This window comes from Schistocerca gregaria, chromosome 2, assembly GCF_023897955.1.
Source record: "Schistocerca gregaria isolate iqSchGreg1 chromosome 2, iqSchGreg1.2, whole genome shotgun sequence".
In the NCBI taxonomy this organism is placed as follows: Eukaryota; Metazoa; Arthropoda; class Insecta; order Orthoptera; family Acrididae; genus Schistocerca; species Schistocerca gregaria.
In genome coordinates, this window is record NC_064921.1 from 779,721,761 (window position 1) to 779,741,091 (window position 19,331).

Genomic DNA, 19,331 nt, shown 5'->3' on the forward strand with positions numbered 1-19,331 from the left:
GCTGGTAAATGGAATTTAGCAAAAACATCTTTATTTTTATGGCAGCAGAGGGACACACTACAAAGTAAACATTTTGAATTTGGTCTAGACTGAAGCTTTTTTGCATTACATACTTCACATCTTCCCCCATTTGCTGCAAAAGTGAGAAAATAAACACCTTTCTTTCCTAGTTGTACATCTTTTGGGACTCATTTATTCCTTTTATTGCTTTCTGACAGAACTTGCCTTGCAGCTCTGGGACTAACAAGCTCTGTATTCGTGTGATTCATCAATCCCTACTTAATGTTACTTCTAAACTCCAGAAGTGGAATCTTCCATACAGCTCACTACACATTTCATAAGCACTTACGAAAACTTTCTGGGTCTTCTTCCCAGCCCATACGCAGATCAAAGTCTGTCAGCATGATTCATACCTCTCACATTACAACTGCAGTCTTTTATTAGAGAAGTGCAGCGAATGTTGATGTTAGTGCCACACTTCTGTTTTCTGGTCATAAATACTACCTCTGTTCTATGGTAACTGGAAATCTAGCACACAGTTCTGCTGTCTTTCCACAAAAACACCAGAACTGCAGAAGATGGCATCCTAAATCCAAAGTAACTTCTTTTTAGTCTCTTAAAAGGTGCCCTGCTAGGAAACTTTTTTCTATTTACCTCCTTCAAGCTGCAAGCAAAAGTTTTCCATACTTCTGGCCTGTGAGACCACCAGGCCTGACACTAGAAAGTTTTCACAGAGAGAAAGTAGCACAGTCAGCACCCTTACAGGAACTCAACTGCTGGTCGGAATCTTACTTTACTATCAATAATTAGGTTAATGTTAAATAAAGGACTGTTTTCTTGATGGTCAATGCTAGCACAACAAGAGCAGAGTCATAGTGGATTTATTTCGATTTGTTCAAGCTGGAACCTAATGTCATCCACTAAACATACATGAAAGTGGTCCTCTAGGATGAAGTAGCATGCCTGTAGGGTGCAATGATTATTTCTGGACACACTCTTACTCTTTCATTCCTATTCATACTCAAGTATAGTCAGCACAGCTCTAGAAAGATACCATCTTAATGCTTCCTTATATCCTCCTACAGGTATGACAGTCGACTACTGCTACAAGAACAATTCGGGTCAATCACAAAAGGGCACATCTCATTAACAGCTCTCCAAAGACAAATGCTTGAATGATTTACTTGGCCAGCTCACTCTCTTAATCCAATCCAGAGATTATGTCTCCAAAAAATTTAAGTTTGAAAACAGCTTTTGAAGTAAGACATTCAGTTGTTGGGAGAGTTAAAGATTTAACAACATTATAAATTGATTAAATATTGCACTATATTCTTGCCAAAACCATTCTCCTACATTATCTCAACAAGGTATTTAAATTTATGGACTAAGTACTTCCTCAAATATATTCAGACAAACCAAAAACAGGTTTTATATTTGTCTTACATACTATACATTGAGGTGACAGAAGTGTCATGGGATGCCAATATGTACTCAGGTGATTCATATGAAAAGGTTTCCAATGTGAATATGGCCACATAACAGGAAATAACAGACTTTGAAAGAGGAATCGCAGTTTGGGCTAGACGCATGGGACATACCATTTCGGAAGTTGTTAGGGAATTCAGTATTCTGAGATCCACACAGTCAACAGCATGCCCAGGATACAAATTTTCAGACATTACTTCTCGTTGCAGACAATACAGGCATCAATAGCCTTCAGTTAATGACTGAGACCAGTGGCATTTGCGTAGCGTTGTCAGTGCTAACACTCAAGCAACACTGCATGAAATAATCACAGAAATCAATGTCGACCATACGACGAATGTATTTGTTAGGACAATGTGGCGAAATTTGGCATTAATGGGCTATGGCACCAGACGACCAAAGTGAGTGCCTTTGCTAACAGCATGTCATTGCCTGTACTCTGGGGTCATGACCATATTGGTTGGACCTTAGATGACTGGAAAACCATGGCCTGGTCAGGTGAGTCCCAATTTCAGTTGGTAAGAGCAGGTGGTAGGGTTCAAGTGTGGTGCAGACCCCACAATGCCAGGGACCCAGGTTGTTGGTTGGATCATTAATATGACCAAACTACAAGGCCATCAGTTCTTTTTCCTCTAACAGACAGGTCTACATGACTGTAGATAAGTCACAGCCTAATGCTTAAGACACAGCCTACTGCGTAAAACCCTGGGGAAGAACCCCCACATCTATGAAAGGTCAAAGAACGTGAGATAAGGGACAAAACAAAGAAAGGGGGACAGAAGAACAAAGGCAAGCAAGGAGCCCCATGTAGGGTGCATCCAGAAGCCCCTGATAGCAGTGCGCAATGAGGGGATATACAATCCCAGCCCCCACCACTTACCAGAGTTACCCCACCCAGAAACTGCCTAGGAAAAACTAGCATCAGGAACAAGGCAAAATAAGTACAGAGAGACGAAAGATGAATAAGTTTAACAAACCACACAAGAGGGGGAAGAAGAGCAAAAGAATAGGTAGGGTGACGACCAGACTGGAACACCAAAGCCAGACAGCCACAGTCCAGTCTGGGCAGAGGAGGCAACAGAGTGTTCTGTCAACTCCTCAATGCGCCAATAAGGTTAAGTGGCCATCCCTTAAAGGGAATGGTAAAGTCAGCTGGTGAGGCATCAGCTCCTAACATGAGGGAGATTAAGAGTCCGGCACAGGGCGGCTATTTTGGGACAGTCCAGCAAAATTCGGACCACCGTCAAACGAGAACCACAATGACGGGGAACAGTTTGTTAACAGCACAATGTGCAAGCTGGTGGTGGCTCCATAATGGTGTGAGCTGCGTTTACACATAATGGACTGGGTCCTCTGGTCCAACTGAACCATCATTGACTGGAAATGGTTACGTTCAGCTCTTTGGACACCATTTGCAGCCATTCAATGATGGAATTTTTATGGAAGACAATGTGCCTTGTACTGGGCCACAATTGTTTGTAACTAATTTTAAGAAAATGCTGGACTATTCGAGTGAATGATTTGGCCGCCCACATTTCCCAACACGAGTTCCATCAAACATTTACGGGTCATAAGTGAGAGATCAATTCATGCACAAAATCCTGGACGGGCAACACTTACGCAATTATGGACCACTATAGAGCCAGCGTGGGTCAATATTTCTGCAGGGGACTTTCAACAACTTGTTCGGTCAACACCACATTGAGTTGCTGTACTACATTGGGCAAAAGGATGTCCGATACAATATTAGGAGATATACCCCGACTTTTGCCACCTCAGTGTATTTGTCATGCATTATGGGCATTGTTATCATAATCAGAATCTGAATAGTTTATTGGCAACCAACTTCATCGGAATATATGTACTGTCAAAATGTAGTTAAAATGTCTGACTCCTCTAAGAGGTGTTTACATACATTGGTTGGTTTAGCTCCTAATAAAGTGTAAGAGAAATGGTTAGGGAACTAAAATATGAATCCTTTAAAAAATGGTGATGACTTTTTTGTGAATTGATGGGTAAATTTAGAGAACGTCTCTCTAAAGCCTTTGTGACCATTCTTCTACCACTGTCATGTTCTAGCATATGGATCACGAGGATAAGATGAGAGAGATTAGGGCACATACAGAGCCATATAGGCTACCATTTTTTTCTTTCTCAATCTGCGATGTTTCCTCTGCCACATACAGTACAGTGATTGGTGAAGTATACATGTAGATGACCAGGTGGGATCATCATGATCTTACTATGTTTTCTTTAGACACTTCCATAACACTCAAGTATTTGACATCCACTGCTGGATAAAGATGCCCTCCACACATTTCATGCCTTATGGTCTTCAACTACACGCATCTTCCATGTGGTTTTCTTTTGTACCTCTTCTTAGTTCTTGGTAGCCACAGAAAAAAAATCCTTGGCTCATTAGCCATCAAATTATTTGCATACGTGTTTTATCAATTCCCATTTTCTTTTCATTACAGTCATAATTACATCTTCAACCCCATTTGTTCCCCGGGCTATCTGCTGTCCTGCCTCTCCAACCAATTCCTAGCACCTATCTTACCACCATTCGTTACGGTACCCTTAGTTTTTGAATGATTTTAGAAGCTTATGCAGCTTAATTATAACTGAAAACTGGTGATACATACTGACCGTAAAGTTTTCTTTGCAAACACACTGGAAATGTGGCTTAGAGCACCACATTTATACATTCAAGTTATATATAATATTCTGTAAACCATTTCTGAGTGACAATTGAGGAAAAACCTTTCTTTTGTTTGGTCACAAAGGAGTGCAACAATACAAAGAACAAAAGCTGACAAACCCTGTTTTGCAAATGCTATATTAACTTAACAACCACTCACAGAATGCTCCAGGTTCCAGCGGCATTATATGTCCTTTATTCTTGATGTTCTTGTACAACAAAAATCCCAAAGTTGAACAAGTAATGCAGTATAAAAACATACCTTACAATTCCATTTTCCATTGGATAATTTACTTCCAGCATGGATCGGAGTTTGCTCGCTTCATCTCCGACCATTAAGTCCTGTTCATTAAATAATATAAATTATTAGGCAAAATGAAGCAAATGTACAATACAGGTGAGGAAATACATGCTCTCAGTGATTACTAAGATGAAAAATTAATACTTTAGTCAGAAAATATATGTTCAAACTACATGCACAGCACAGTTTTCTAAATTGATAAACAGTATACAACCCCATCTCCAGAGCTATTCAGTAATACTGTACTACAAAAACTGGAACGCCCATGCAGAGTGTGTATAATAGCATACTTCATCTTACTTTCTACAATATAGATGTGATGTAGTTTTTACATATGTGACAATAGTACAGTTACTGACACATGCAGATGAAAAATCAAATATGGCAAAAAGCAACAAAAATCAAAATAAGGCATTTATTACTAATGAATAAAATTTCTTCATATTTCTGTCCGATAAAGTAGGAAATATAGCATCTACACACTTGATAAATACCCCACCACATTATTTTCAGAACTGCTTGGACGTGTCTCATACCTTGCAAGCCTGTTCAAATATTACATAAATTTCACTTTTTAGCTAAAATGATCTGCATTATGTATATGGTATACTGGTTTCTATCTGCAAGGACATAAAAGTGGGCAAAAGCCAACATGCTAAGATGCAATAGCATCTCATGTCTGTCAAACATAAGAACTCTCTTTCCCAATTGCTCCACGATATAACAGAATCAACATACTTTTGTTTTACAATGTCATTAAACTAATATTACAGTTTACATTTGCATGAGAAAAATTTACTGCCCTGTATTCCTTTTCACACTTGACCTTCTCCATATCATACAAAAATGTATCAGAATATTTCTAATCTCAGATACACCGGGGTGATGAGATATCACCAATGGAATGAGTGGAGTAAAGTAAGTTACAGTATAGGAGTGATGAGAAATCAGGACTGAGAAAAGGAAAGGTGGAATGTAAGGGCACAGAGTGTAATAAATGATCGAGACAGGAAAAGGAAGGGAGGACACAGAATGTCAATTCAGTGAGCAATAAATGTAACAAAATCTGAAAAACACTTTGTAACTTAGTGCTTTAATGTCTGTCTGAACGGAAATGAGCATATGGACAATTAAGTCTATGAACACTTTAGGCACCAAGCGCACACAACTGTTAGTGACAAAAGGAGTGGAAATAAGTAGTAACAGAATGAACACTATTTCAGTAAATTTTATTGACATAACAGTAAAAATTATGAGGAAAACAGATGTATCAACTCTGGATTACTGTACAGTTATTTCATGCATTGAAACCAGAATGAGTTCTAAAAATTAATTCACACCACAGCATGAATAACTTGCATGTACCCTGTAATTGCTTCAAGTCAATATGCTCCACATTTGTCTTGATAGCACATGGAACAGCTGCTTCACTGTAATTTTGACACCATCTGTTCATTATAGGTACAAATCTAAAAGAGTCACATCTGCATCGTTATGTTAATATAATCTTTGACAAAAGCTGTTTGCATTGTTCTTATGCTAGTTTTGCTTGAAACGGCTTAAGTGTTTCAGAATATCTAACAAATTTGAGAATTATGGTATGCGGGGAGGGGGGATGGGCAGGGAGGTAGGTGGAACGCAATCTCCACTTTCGTCACCATCTTCTTCAGAATACTTTGAATGTGCTCTTTCATTGTGACTGCCTGTTTTCGCAAAAATACAGTGTCATGTCTCTTTTTGCTGAAGATAGCTCCAAGGAATACTGACAAGGAGCCTAGCTCTAGTTACTTTGCTGTCATTTGTGGCTACAATTACCAGAAAATTTTCATTCTGCTAATGGTTCAGGAAATAGGAAGTAATTCAGTAAAAACTGAAAAAAGGGCATGAAATATTTCAGTATATCAAACAATGTCTGTGCGTGGAAACAAGTACCCCAATTCAAGTTGAAACCTAGACAAAGCTTTGTGTTTATATTTACAAATCTGGTGCTGTAAATGGGTGACAAAGTTTACTTCCAATCATATATTTTCAGGCAAATACAATAGATGTCACAAGCAGTAGGAGCTGCAGTCAGGTAGATTCGAACTTCTTCACACGAACAGTGGTTTCGTACATGTTCACCTTTGTTTTGTATCAGGCTACTCCAATGGAACAAGAAATGTAAATATGGCAACTAAAAGTACTGTAAGATAACATCTACAATCTGACATTATTATACCGGGTGATCAAAAAGCCAGTATAAATTTTAAAACTGAATAAATCACGGAATAATGTAGATAGAGAGATACAAATTGACACACCTGCTTGGAATGACATGGTGTTTTAATAGGGGGTGGGAAAATACAAAAGTTCAAAAAATGTCCAACATGGCACTTCATCTGATCAGAAAGCAATAATTAGCATAACAAAGTAAGACAAACCAAAGATGACGTTCTTTACCGGAAATGCTCAATATGTCCACCATCATTCCTCAACAATAGCTTTAGTCTAGGACTAATGTTGTGAACAGCACTGTAAAGCATGTCCAGAGTTATGATGAGGCACTGGCGTTGGATGTTGTCTTTCAGCATCCCTAGAGATGTCGGTTGATCATGATACACTTGTGACTTCAGGTAACCTCAAAGCCAATAATCGCACAGACTGAGGTCCTGGGAAGCCAAGCATGACGAAAGTGGCGGCTGAGCACACAATCACCACCAAATGACGCGCACAAGAGATCTTTCACACGTCTAGCATTATGAGGTGGAGTGCCATCCTGCATAAACATCCTACGTTCCAGCAGGTGTTTATCAGCCAGGCTGGGGATGATGCGATTCTGTAACATATTGGCGTACCTCTCACCCGTCACGGTAGCAGTTACAAAACCAGAATTACGCATTTCCTTGACGAAAAAAGGCCCGATAACGGTAGATGTAGTAAATCCAACCCATACCGTGACTTTCTCGTCGTGCAATGGAGTTTCCATGACAGTTTTAGGATTTTTGGTAGCCCAAATTCTGCAGTTGTGGGTACTGACAGACCCTCAGAGCATGAAATGAGCTTCGTCGGTCCACAGCAAGTTACTCAACCAATCGTCATCTTCCGCCATCTTTTGAAATGCCCACACCGCAAATGCCCTCCGCTTCACTAAATCGCCAGGTAACAGTTCATGATGCCAATGGATTTTGTACGGATAGCATTGGGGGGGGGGGGGGGGGGGGGGTGTACTCCTAAGTGCCAAACAAACAGTAGTGTATGGAATGCCGGTGTGATGTGCGGCTGCACGAGCGCTGACTTCCCCGTGCATAGACGAACCCGCTACAGTATCCATTTCTTCCTGAACTGTCTCAGCAGCATTACGTCTTGTGCTCAGTTGGCCACTATGGGGTCTATCGTCTAAACAACCCGTGGCTTCGAACTTTGAAATCATTCTGGCCACAGCTGCAATTCTCAATGGACCTTTACTCGTTTGAATCCCCTTACTATGGCGATAGGATCATAACGCTGCACTAGCACATTCCCTATTCTGAAAATACAGCTTCACTAAAAGCGTCTCTTCAGGTAACGTCAACATGCTGCAAACTCTTTTTTAAAAAAAAATAAAACCCCATATCATTCCAAGCATGTTTGTCAATTTTCACATCTCTATCTACATTATTCCGTGTTTATTAAGTTTTCAAATTTATACTGACTTTTTGATCACCTGCTACATCAGAAAAGGAAAGCAGAGAAAAAAAAAGAGGCAGCCAGAAACAGTAAATGACTCTTACAAAGGCAAATGTGGTATTATAAGTTATAGTTAAATTAATTAACTTGATATTCACCCATAAGTAATTTTGCACAACAAAGCACACGTCTACATTCCAAGGGTATGAGGACAGTATTACATACTTACGGGTACATGAGCAAACTCCTATGCAGCAGTAAATAAAAAGATTACAAACTGTCATAAGAATTAAATGGGTGTAAATGAATGATTAAGTGTGTGCAGTACAAAAGACAAATTGCTGATATTGTGACCACAATATTAGAAATAAAGCAATATCTGTTTTCAGAAAATCGGTCAGCAACAGATCATAGCACGTAAGATTAGACAAGATATAGATTGCACAAAACTCAAAATAAACCACCAAAAAATTATTTCTCAACAATCACTTATGAAATGTTTCTCGGTTTGGCTGATTTTCAATCAAAGAGTCATTCACAGATTACTTTCACTGAGAAAAAATTACGTTGGGGCTGTGCAGTAATGGTAAGTACAAATTTCAGTTTCTATGACAGCATCCGTGACATCCAAATGACCAAATCTTATTTGTGAAAGTGGACAACCTCGTTTTAATAATTCACATTACTGCAAAGCAATGCTGAGCTGCAAACATACATCTTCAGACAACTGACAAAAAAATTTGATAGCTAATCAAGAAAAGCAGCAGGACTTACAATGTGGCAAACGATTATTTTTGAAAAATTTGTATAGCCCTACATCAAAAATGCTTAATAAAGATATACAGAGACATAGCACTTCAAACTTGTGGCAAATATGAACGACTGTCAACGACAACTGCAATCAAAATTGATGATGCTAAAATTTACAATTAGGAAATTAAAGTTTACAATGAGTAAGGATACTTACGATAAATATTTATATTTGTGGTTAATAACACAAAACAATTGAAAGACCATACGTCTGAAAGCATCCTCTGCTAAGAGACGAAGAAAAGCAGTAAATGTGGTGCAAGTTAAAGCAGAAGTAATGAAGGAAGAGTGAAGGCTGGATAAGGGCTGAGGAGGGGATGGCAGAAAAGAAGGCGATGAGAGTAAGAGACTTCCACTAAACATTTGAACTTTTTGCATTCTGTGCATTATGTCTTAACCATAGCTTGAGAGTAAATTTCTCCTTCTGATTAAATCTCAAGGTTTCTTTCTTTCTGTTTTTTTTTTTTTTTTTTTTTTTTTTTTTTTTTTTTTTTTTTTTTTTTTTTTTTATGGGCGCTTAAGACTAAGTCAGTATCGTAACTTAACTTGATGATTGGGCATCAATTTCTGACAGTGTTAACTCCCCACGTAGAAGTCATGCATGCATGAGGTGCGCCTACTTGTATGAATATGTGTGTAAATTTTTCTGAGGAAGGCCTGCCTGGAACTCAGCATGTCATCATGACTGAATAACAATCTGTGCTCTTCAATGTTAGCGATAATGTTATCAGAAGGCCCATCCACCTAGAAACCCATGACCCTATTTGTTCCTCATTTAGGCTCACCCTCACAAATGAACCCATCATAAAGGGCAGCTTTCACAAATACAAAGCAGGAAAAGAAATCCATTATGATAATGAAAAAGCTACTTAAATGTCACAGTTGGAATCAGTGAAACATCTGGCATTCTTCAGATTTTGAAAAGCCAAAATTATGTAAACTAAAATTCCCATGTAATGTCCTTTGACTACACAACTGGAGTATTTTTGGAAGACAGAACTTCCACATTACTTTCAGGGAAGTGGCCACTGAGAAATATTATATTGTGTATATAAAAAAATATAATAATAATAATAATAATAATAATAATAATAATAATAATAATAATAAATTATTCAATTAACAGTAGTCTAAAGCCGTCATTAACCTGAAAATCATTCTTACAAGGCATAGTCCTAATAGATGTAGTATGCCCTTTCCTCTGACTTTGGAACAACTAAACCACCCAATCATAGATTTGGTTTCGTGTCTCTACATTTATCTCTGATACATTAATAATGGCTATTATACAATGGTAAATATCGATAGACTTCATGAGTTCCAACAAATGCCTGGCTTCCAAACACTGTATCAACAACTGCTTGAAGTTAGCAATTAGTCTTAAGCTAAACAACTTCGTGAATAATCAAGATTAGGCACAAAAGCTGTATGTGATTTTGTTAAAACTTAAGAGTTTCTGTCAAACAGTACACAATCCTCAGGCACAGAAACTGTCCTGTTAATATTTTGCCTAAAGTATAAGTATGGATTGCATAATTTTGATGCTGTCCATGAGTAATGTTGATCGAAATACAAATACACATGTCTGGGTGTATGTCCCATGATAACTATTGTCTTTCTAAACCTTAAGATGCTCTGCTGTTCAACAGAAACTCTTTTTAAGTTTAAATAGAGTGACGTACAGCTACTCGCCAAATCTTGATCTTCACAAAGTTGTTTAAGACTAACTGCAAACTTTAAGCAACTTTACAGGGACAAACCTTGAAGGAGTCTCAGACGCTTGCAAGCAGCATACTATGCTGCTCTAGTGCTGTTAGCAGACATGCGGAGCAGGTGCGGTGTCAGGAGATTGCCAGTCTGCAGGTCACCTAGGACTCCATCACAGGTTCTCTCTGTACAGGTACATTTTTAAAGTGTTCAACACAGAGGCGAGGATGACACCAAGCATGTTGCAGAACAACTGTGGGATCTCAGAGGAACTCTTTGCTGTTTTATTCCAGCAAGTGTCATTGTTGCACTTCTCACTCCCATGATTGCAGGGTGGTGTGAAACAGAAGGGCTGATAAAGCATAAGCACCCTTTTCTGTCTCAGATCATGTTCAAATTTCGAAGAATGATTTTGAGTGGTCCTTAGTGGTTCCCCCCTATACACCAGAGGAAAAATTGTGATCGTGCTACACACTACCAAATTCGATGCGATTGTTGGCCCGTAATGTCCTTACAGAAGGGGCGAATCATTGGGGGGGGGGGGGGGGGGGGGATCAGCAGTCTCAAAAGTTGCCAAGAATGTCACCCTGTGGCTCACTGCACTGCAAACTGTCATTTTCGACCACGAAATGTGTAGTAATCAATGTCCCACAGAAAAGGGTGATTTCAATTATGTCCTTTACAACACCCTCCTGAGGCCGTCTCATGTCAATTCTGAGTGGCAGTGCACTGGAAACCTTTTCCTTCACCACACATAAGAAAACTGTGTTTTCAATGCTTCGTATCACAATTCTGACCTCTATCACAGAAGCATCACAAGAAGGAGTGAAATGTCGACAAGAGAGAGTATGATGGCTTTCCCTTAGTGTGATATGTCATTTGGCAGAACGGTGGTGAAATTATACTATCTTACACATCACATGAACTTCCGAGCTCTGACCTTTTTTCCGCATATGTTGACAATATGCTGTGTAGAGTATCACCGAGACTCAGGGTGAAGCTCCACAGCACCATGCTTTTGCATCACTACCGCAGAAGGTTGTAGCCATCTTTGAAGCAAATGTCAAACTTCTATGTTGCAACAGGAGACAATTATGGTGGTTTCGAGGTAGTGACCATTTAACTGTGTTGCACAGTGCGTTTTGATATAAATAAAATTCGCAAGAAAACAAAAATATCTTTTTTTTTTTAAATGCACCTAATGTATCACTGTTCTGAGTGCAAATTTATCAGCATAAGCAAAATGTAGTTGTTATTTTTAGTTGTTAAAATGGATTTTCACATCTCCAATATTTGGTTGTCTGCCTCCAAACTGTTCTGTGCTTTATAAACAACATCAAAGATATCGGCAGCAGCATTGTTGGAACAACCACTTCAGTGTCCACACTAAGTTATTTGGGGAAACTACATAACTCTAACTAAAGTGATCAGATAATGCTTTTTATCCTTTTTTTTCCCAAACTGAATCAATCATTAAGTACAGATGCCATTTGGTTTAGCAATATTAATCATTCCAGGTGCTTATGTATCCAATTTCAAGATCAGGAGGGAAATTCAATACTGTTTGTCAGCTTTGACAAATAATATTGCATGAATTGCTGTTGTGACATCACCTTTTGGTGCGTGTTTTCATATTTTAAGTGTTAGATGGCAAAACCAATCAATGTGAATGCAAAACACCAGACTGCGGTGACAGACTGATTAAGTTCAGCACGTTTGACAAAATCGCTACTGGTATCACGTTCCAGCTATCACGTTTAAGACTTTGTTGCACAATTCCTACGTCACTGGTCAAAGTCAACAATTGTAACAAGCATTTCCCTTATCCCAATTCCCATCTGTGTGCTGCAAAGGATTTGCTATGCCTCTCTCTCTATCTCCTAACTTTACGTTTCACGTACCTGAAGGCTCTGTGTCACAATGTGAATGAATGAATGGGCACATACTCTCTTCCACTGCTAGTTATTTCACTAAAAGGCACAATTTCGAGGATGCCTTGAAATCTAGAATTCCATAACAGGAGTTGATTCTGGCCCTCATTGTGCTTGTTGGGCAAACAAATCAGAAATACGCAAGCGTCCGATCCCACCCGTCGTCTTTGATCCACGACGTCACAAATATGGCTGAAAGGACCATAAACCACGATTCCAATATGGTGCATATAAAGTCGGTACGTACACATTATGAGCACGAAAATACATCGAGAAACAAACACACACACTTTCCACAAAAAGCCTAATGACACTAATGGGACAAGCACGGGAAATGGGGTGTTTTTGGATGGGTGGTGGTGGTGGTGGTGGTGGTTAGTGTTTAACGTCCCGTCGACAACGAGGTCATTAGAGACAGAGCGCAAGCTCGGGTTAGGGAAGGATTGGGAAGGAAATCGGCCGTGCCCTTTCAAAGGAACCATCCCTGCATTTGCCTGAAGCGATTTAGGGAAATCACGGAAAACCTAAATCAGGTTGGCCGGAGACGGGATTGAACCGTCGTCCTCCCGAATGCGAGTCCAGTGTGCTAACCACTGCGCCACCTCGCTCGGTGTGTTTTTGGATGGGAGCAAACTAAATATAAACAAATTTAGACACCAACCCCCATACAAAACCACACAAAACGAGGAAAAAAACCGACATCACAACACTCCCCAAATATCACTAAACACAAAATCATCTGGAATTGGACACTTCCCTTGACCTACATAGCTCAACAGCAGCTTCTGATCCCATAAATTAGGGTCAAACACTTCCCTTGGCTTATATAGCTCAAAAACATCTCCCAATACCAATATAAACATACACAGCCACACACTGGGATCGAACACTTCCCTTGACCTGCGCACTGTTAATTTTATGCATCATATCCATTCCTGAACGAAAACAACAACCGATTAATTTTACTAAAATTACCACACGATGTACAGCGAACAACACTAAATTAACCTTCACGCAAAATCGTTAACTCACTGAAACGAATTCCACTACAAAACACAGCCGACACTAACAATTCTGGGTAATGAGCAAAAGCAAACTGAGCCCTATACACCACACAAACAAAAACCCTGAACATACCACCAGAGAGCACTACAAACCACAATGCGACAACATCTACAAACACTCCACACTCACAAACCAAACTCCGTGCCGTCATGACGTCACACACGACAACACACTTACGTCACGGGTCAAAGCTGACGCGTGGGATCGGACGCTTCTGTCGACCCAACCCATCCTGACTTTCCTTTTATAGTACAGTTTTTTTGTTTTGTTTTTGTACATTTGAACAATATGGTCATATCACTTACACACATTTACATTTTTAAAATCTATTATGATGTTAATATGTATCAACAACATAACTAATAACCCAATTCCAACAAACCAATAATAAATACAGGGCAAGATACTGCAACAAATGTTAAGAGCCCTGTACTTTCCTTCTGATTAATATGCTACATTCAAAGTTTACAATACAACATGTGTGTGTTAAATCAACGCCACTACTATAAATCAAACCCACAAACTGTATTAAGATGCCCATGCATGACAGAATTAATGAGTTACTAGGAATTAACCCACAAATTTATGCAATATGCTTTTGTGAGCTTACAGCAATGATGAGCGCCTTACTTTGACATAAACATCTTCCTGTAATAGAGAAAAAAATGCTAAGGAGGCTTACAATTTGATATGCGATACAAGATTGTTCTCATTTTATCATCCGTCTGAAAAAGTGGCACTAAAAGAGTTATAGCAACAAGTAAAACAAGCAGCCTTGGTTAACAAATCCTTTTAAAATTACATAAATCATCAGCAGTGATTAACAAATGCCGGTGAACAATTGCAGCCACAGAATAGTGTCAAAATTTACTAACCAACTTCAGAAAATATCACTTTTATACTCAAGGTCTACATATGGTTTTAACATACTAGAGCCAATTCATTGATGTGTCTTACGGGTATCACAGCCATCTTCTTATGATTTTCACAGAACTTGCGTGATTCTGTTCTCTTTCATTAAATTTTGCACTTGTTTATCAAACCACACAAATCTGTGTCCATAAACAAACCATCACAATATGTGAACAACTGATTGAGATGCAAACTTTGGAATAGTTTACTACTACTCAATGAAAATATTTTAGCCTACACAATATCATTTGATATATGCTGTTATCTTAAGTTAAAAAGAACAAATAAGGGAAATCCACATAGGAATATCATCAATGAAGGAATGACCAACAGCTCTGTGTGTCTTTTAATCATGCCTGTCTGGATCTTCTTTACAGTAAGTAGAAATCTACCTTTTCCTACATTGTTAAAGAACAAATAAGGCTGCATTATTACCACAACCATAAAATGTCAGGCAGTTTGATTCTGCCCCTCTGTAATCATCATCAGATGATTACCTCCACTTTCTATGGCAAATGTTGAAGTTACTTTTACTCATATAAAATTTGTCTGCCATAAATATTAAGAGTGGTTTCTAATACAGTATAGGTTAATACGCAAGTGTGGTATCACCGCTAATAGCTAAGGTGCATCCCTTAACTTTGCATAAACAAATATAGAAAATAGAATACTTCCTTTGATTAATATCTCAAGAACCATTTTCACAATGCAGGTGACTCACAATGACACAACAACTATCTAAATCCTACAGTAGTATTTACAATATATCAAGATGCGTATGTATGTATGTATGTATGTATGTATGAATGTATGTTCCAATGTCAAACAAGTTTTTGTTGATATGTCTATCGCAAATTGTTTCAGTGCTCTCAACAATACTGAGGGACCTGTAAAAAATGACAGTGCTTAATAGAAACTAATGACTGCAAGTGAAATGTAAATATCAAGTTGATAATTCCATGTTTTACAATGAATTATCTGTCTCACATGTTAAGGTATCGCTGGGTTTATAAAATCACGGTTGTATTCAATATAACTGATCGCCATTGGGAAAACATTGTTGTAGTATTACTACACATCACAATGTCAGTATTCTTACTCACCTTCACTTCTATGTCACCAATCTTGTTTACAGCTCTGATAATTGGCCTTCCAACCATTGATGGAAATATATGAGCAGGAAAATTCGAGCCTGCGTACCCGCATTTAACGAACTGCAAAGAAAAGACGCAGGGTATTAATTAGGTCAAACTGAGTCGAATCCATTACTTCCCCTTCTACACATGCAAAAGAGTAGCCACAACATACTCCACATACCCAATAGTTAGACATCAATGAAAGGAAAATAGTGAAATCAAAACAGTAGGTCTACAAATGAAACACAACAAAATTTCAAAATTTGTAAACTGGCGGAAACAGAGCTTGTATGTCCAGAAAGTAGGCAAAAATCATGAGACGTGTGACAGCCTGATAATACATTTGGCAACAAGACTGATCCAACCACTGTTTAAAAGGTGCGGTTACGTCCCACAAAATAAAATAAAACTTTCGTAACAAAGAACTAGTTTTATGTTTTCCTCTGAACTTCTTACATACGAACAAGGAATAAAGGTTTCTGGAGTATAAACGAGGATGTAGACTGAAAAACTACTCGTAAGTCTGATACAATTATTTTGTCACATAAACAATAGATATTCCAACACAAATAAAACAAACATAAGGGATCCCACCGCACAACAAATGTTTACTGACGTAGTACAACTTTTGTAAACTCATGAAATGACAGTTGTCACTTACGAAGAAGCATATTACAACAAAAGCGATGGGCAACAAAATAGAAATAGCATACATACATACCCCTGTTCCATTATCGCAAACAATAACTTTTCTGCCCTGACTATCCATTTAAAATATTTAACAACTTCCTAATCCCACACCACACCTCCCCGGCACCTCCCTAAGATACTGATAACCAAACATTAACGTTTCCCGTCAGAGATATTCCACTTACTGCAGCGATTCTTTTTTTAGGAGTTTTCTTCAGCCCTCAGTTTTTTAGGACAGGAGGAAAAGGTCAATGAGACAATAACCGTTATTATAAAAATCCTTAATTATGATAATGGGTAAATATAAAGTAATAATCGCAGGTGACAGTTGTGGTTATGTCGTTATTGATGTACACGTAGCGATGTACCGCAGTGTGGAAACGGAAGAGAAGATGACGCAGCTATGACGTGTATCACGGCATCCTTTAATCATTAAAGTTTAATGAGAAGTGTCACTTACAAAGCAATGTTTCTAAATATATTCAGTATACTGTAACTTTGTTCTTGAGTTTCTCGCAGATGATACAGTTATCTACAAGGAAGTGAAATCTAAACGAAGGAGCACAAATATTCAGACCTTGATAAGATTTCTAAGTGGTGCAAATATTGGCGATTTGCTTGAAATGGTCGGAAATATGGTATTTCATGTGTATAATAGCAGTGAGTCACAGCTGGAATCGGTAAACCACTACATTCGATTAGTGTATCACCGATATTGAAACCAATTGTAGCTGCCCACAGCGGTAATCATTGACCATGGTCTATGGCGGTAATCGAAGTTGACACTTGGCGCGGTGGCTGATGGAGCGACTGTAAATGAGAAATGCATTTAAGGTCGCTCCCATCAGCCACGGCGCCGGGTAGAGCTGTGAAAGTAACGAGAAAATGTGTAGCCGTATGTATTTGTTACTACAGACAACAATACTCGTTACAAACGCATCGTTACTCGTTACCGACGGTACCTTATAACTCGTATGGAATCCAGTCGCATTCATACGATTGCATTTGGGTACTTTGGTGTATCTTTTTGTACTTGAATAATATGTAGCCTATACAACAGACAGAAAATGTACAGAGAAACGTCTTACAAAAACCATTGATTCAAATTTAAAAATACATTTTTTTCCATGGTTTTCGGCTTCAGGGAACTCGGCCTGCCACCATTTTGAAGGACACTCATGCCTACGGAATAACTTTTCTTGTTTTGATAACTTCTAGTAGAGCTAACCATTTAGTTTCAAGGAGACTTTCAACAGGATTGTGAAGAAGTCCAAGCGCCTCTTCAAGGAGTTCTTGTAGAATAGAAATCCTTTCCAGCATAACCAGTGTGCTGTTCCACCTAGTTGCAACGTCCATTTTCAGTTTTAAAGACTTTTGTATAATGGTTTCAATGCTCTTGCAACGTCCATTTTCAGTTTTAAAGACTTTTGTATAATGGTTTCAATGCTCTTAAGTCCACAACGCACTATTACATTAAGTGTATGTGCGACGCAAGGCAGATTTTCGTAGCCTGCCAACCAAAGTGCTGATTTCATGTAAGCGGCATTATCTGTAACACACTTATATATTTTGTCTTGTACTTCCCGCTTACATAATAAATAACATAATTTAATTTTAATATAGTCAGCTGTATGCTGCTCAGGACATTCAAAACATCCTAATAATGCAGACTTCACTTCCCAGTTTACGATGTAGTGTACTGTAATTGCTAGATAGGACGTTGTTGCCCGAGAAGTCTAACCATCGGTCGTGATGGAAATGTGAGACGCATTTCCCAGTTCGTCTTTTAGTTTATTTTTCATTCTTACATATTGAGATTTCAGTAATGTTGTGCTTACTAAGTACATTGATGGTAATTTATAGCTGGGCTCCAAGTATTCAATTAAAGCTTTGAAACCAGCATCTCCAGTCACAGAAAAAGTTTGCAAATCTTTAAATAGCGTATTGAAAACTAACTCAGTAATTTTTTTTCTCTTGCAACACTTAAGGGTTTTTTGATAAACGTGGCAATGGTTGTTTGTTGTTGCCGAGGTCGAGGTTTTAATGAAGCGACTTCAGATGTTGACGTAGACGGTACTGACATTTCAGAAGAAAATTCTCGACCTTCATGGGATGTGGTTAGCTCTAGTTGATTTGGTGAAATTGTAATTACGGTCTCGTATGATGATCGATGTTTTTTATAAGTTTTTTTAAAATTTAAATTTGATGTAGAGCCGCCTTTCACGGAATTTAAAGTATGACAAAGATCACATTTTGCCTTATGCTCGGTGAAAAAGTTCCACAATTTGCTTCTTTTCTTGTCCATTGTAAATTGCACTGAAAAGAACAATTACAGAACTGTTAAACAATCGTCCTGATTGACACAAGAGTCAGGAAACGAATAAGAACGCCAAGCAATGCTCCTGCATTCTATCTTGAAGGCTTGGCCTGAAGTTCGCTCATAGAATTTCAGAAACAATCGGAATGTTTCGTGACGACTGTCGCCTGTTTCTCATTGCCGCCAGTGTGACCGACCTTAGTTGTATGACTACATTTGCGAACCGCGGGACTTTTGTGCTATGTTTTGTGACATTAACAATTAAAATAATATCGACATTAATGAAAAAGTATTGCATTTGGGAATGACAATCTGTATAATGCGCGTTCATGAATCCATTATACCATTGCAGTTATATGGTATAGACGCACTTCCTAGCTTCTAAGTTGGCAGTTCCGATTCCGTGGTGTGTCAACACTCCCTCGCCCATGACTTTAACTCGTGGCTACCCACACTACACGTGGGGGGGGGGGGGGGGAGGGAGGGGAGGGGGGGGCAAATGGCATGCTCAGATTGGCGAATATTTCGTCGTTCTGTGCATGACGTCAGCATAGGAGCACGTTGTGTCGAGCCGCCAAAAGAGCTTTTTTATCGGTGTTTGCTTTATTTTGTGGTGTTGTTGCGGTGCTTT

The 19,331-nt window shown here is 38.7% G+C and overlaps 1 protein-coding gene across 3 annotated transcripts in view; it reads right to left on the reverse strand.

The window, feature by feature from the left end:
* LOC126335030 (actin-related protein 2-B) overlaps positions 1 to 16,571 on the reverse strand; it is an 81,180-nt gene extending 64,609 nt beyond the window's left edge. Inside the window, exons 1-4 of one of the 3 annotated variants that reach the window (XM_049997874.1) lie at positions 16,415 to 16,539; positions 15,661 to 15,771; positions 8,362 to 8,379; positions 4,449 to 4,528 (exon numbers count right to left, since the gene is read on the reverse strand). In XM_049997874.1, the coding sequence (XP_049853831.1) occupies positions 4,449 to 4,528; positions 8,362 to 8,379; positions 15,661 to 15,771; positions 16,415 to 16,462 (257 nt within the window). In that variant the 5' untranslated portion in view covers positions 16,463 to 16,539. Of the gene's footprint in view, positions 1 to 4,448; positions 4,529 to 8,361; positions 8,380 to 14,275; positions 14,294 to 15,660; positions 15,772 to 16,414 lie in introns of all 3 variants that reach the window. The other 2 variants (XM_049997875.1, XM_049997876.1) reach the window with 2 other exon arrangements.
* Positions 16,572 to 19,331: the final 2,760 nt, after the last annotated feature.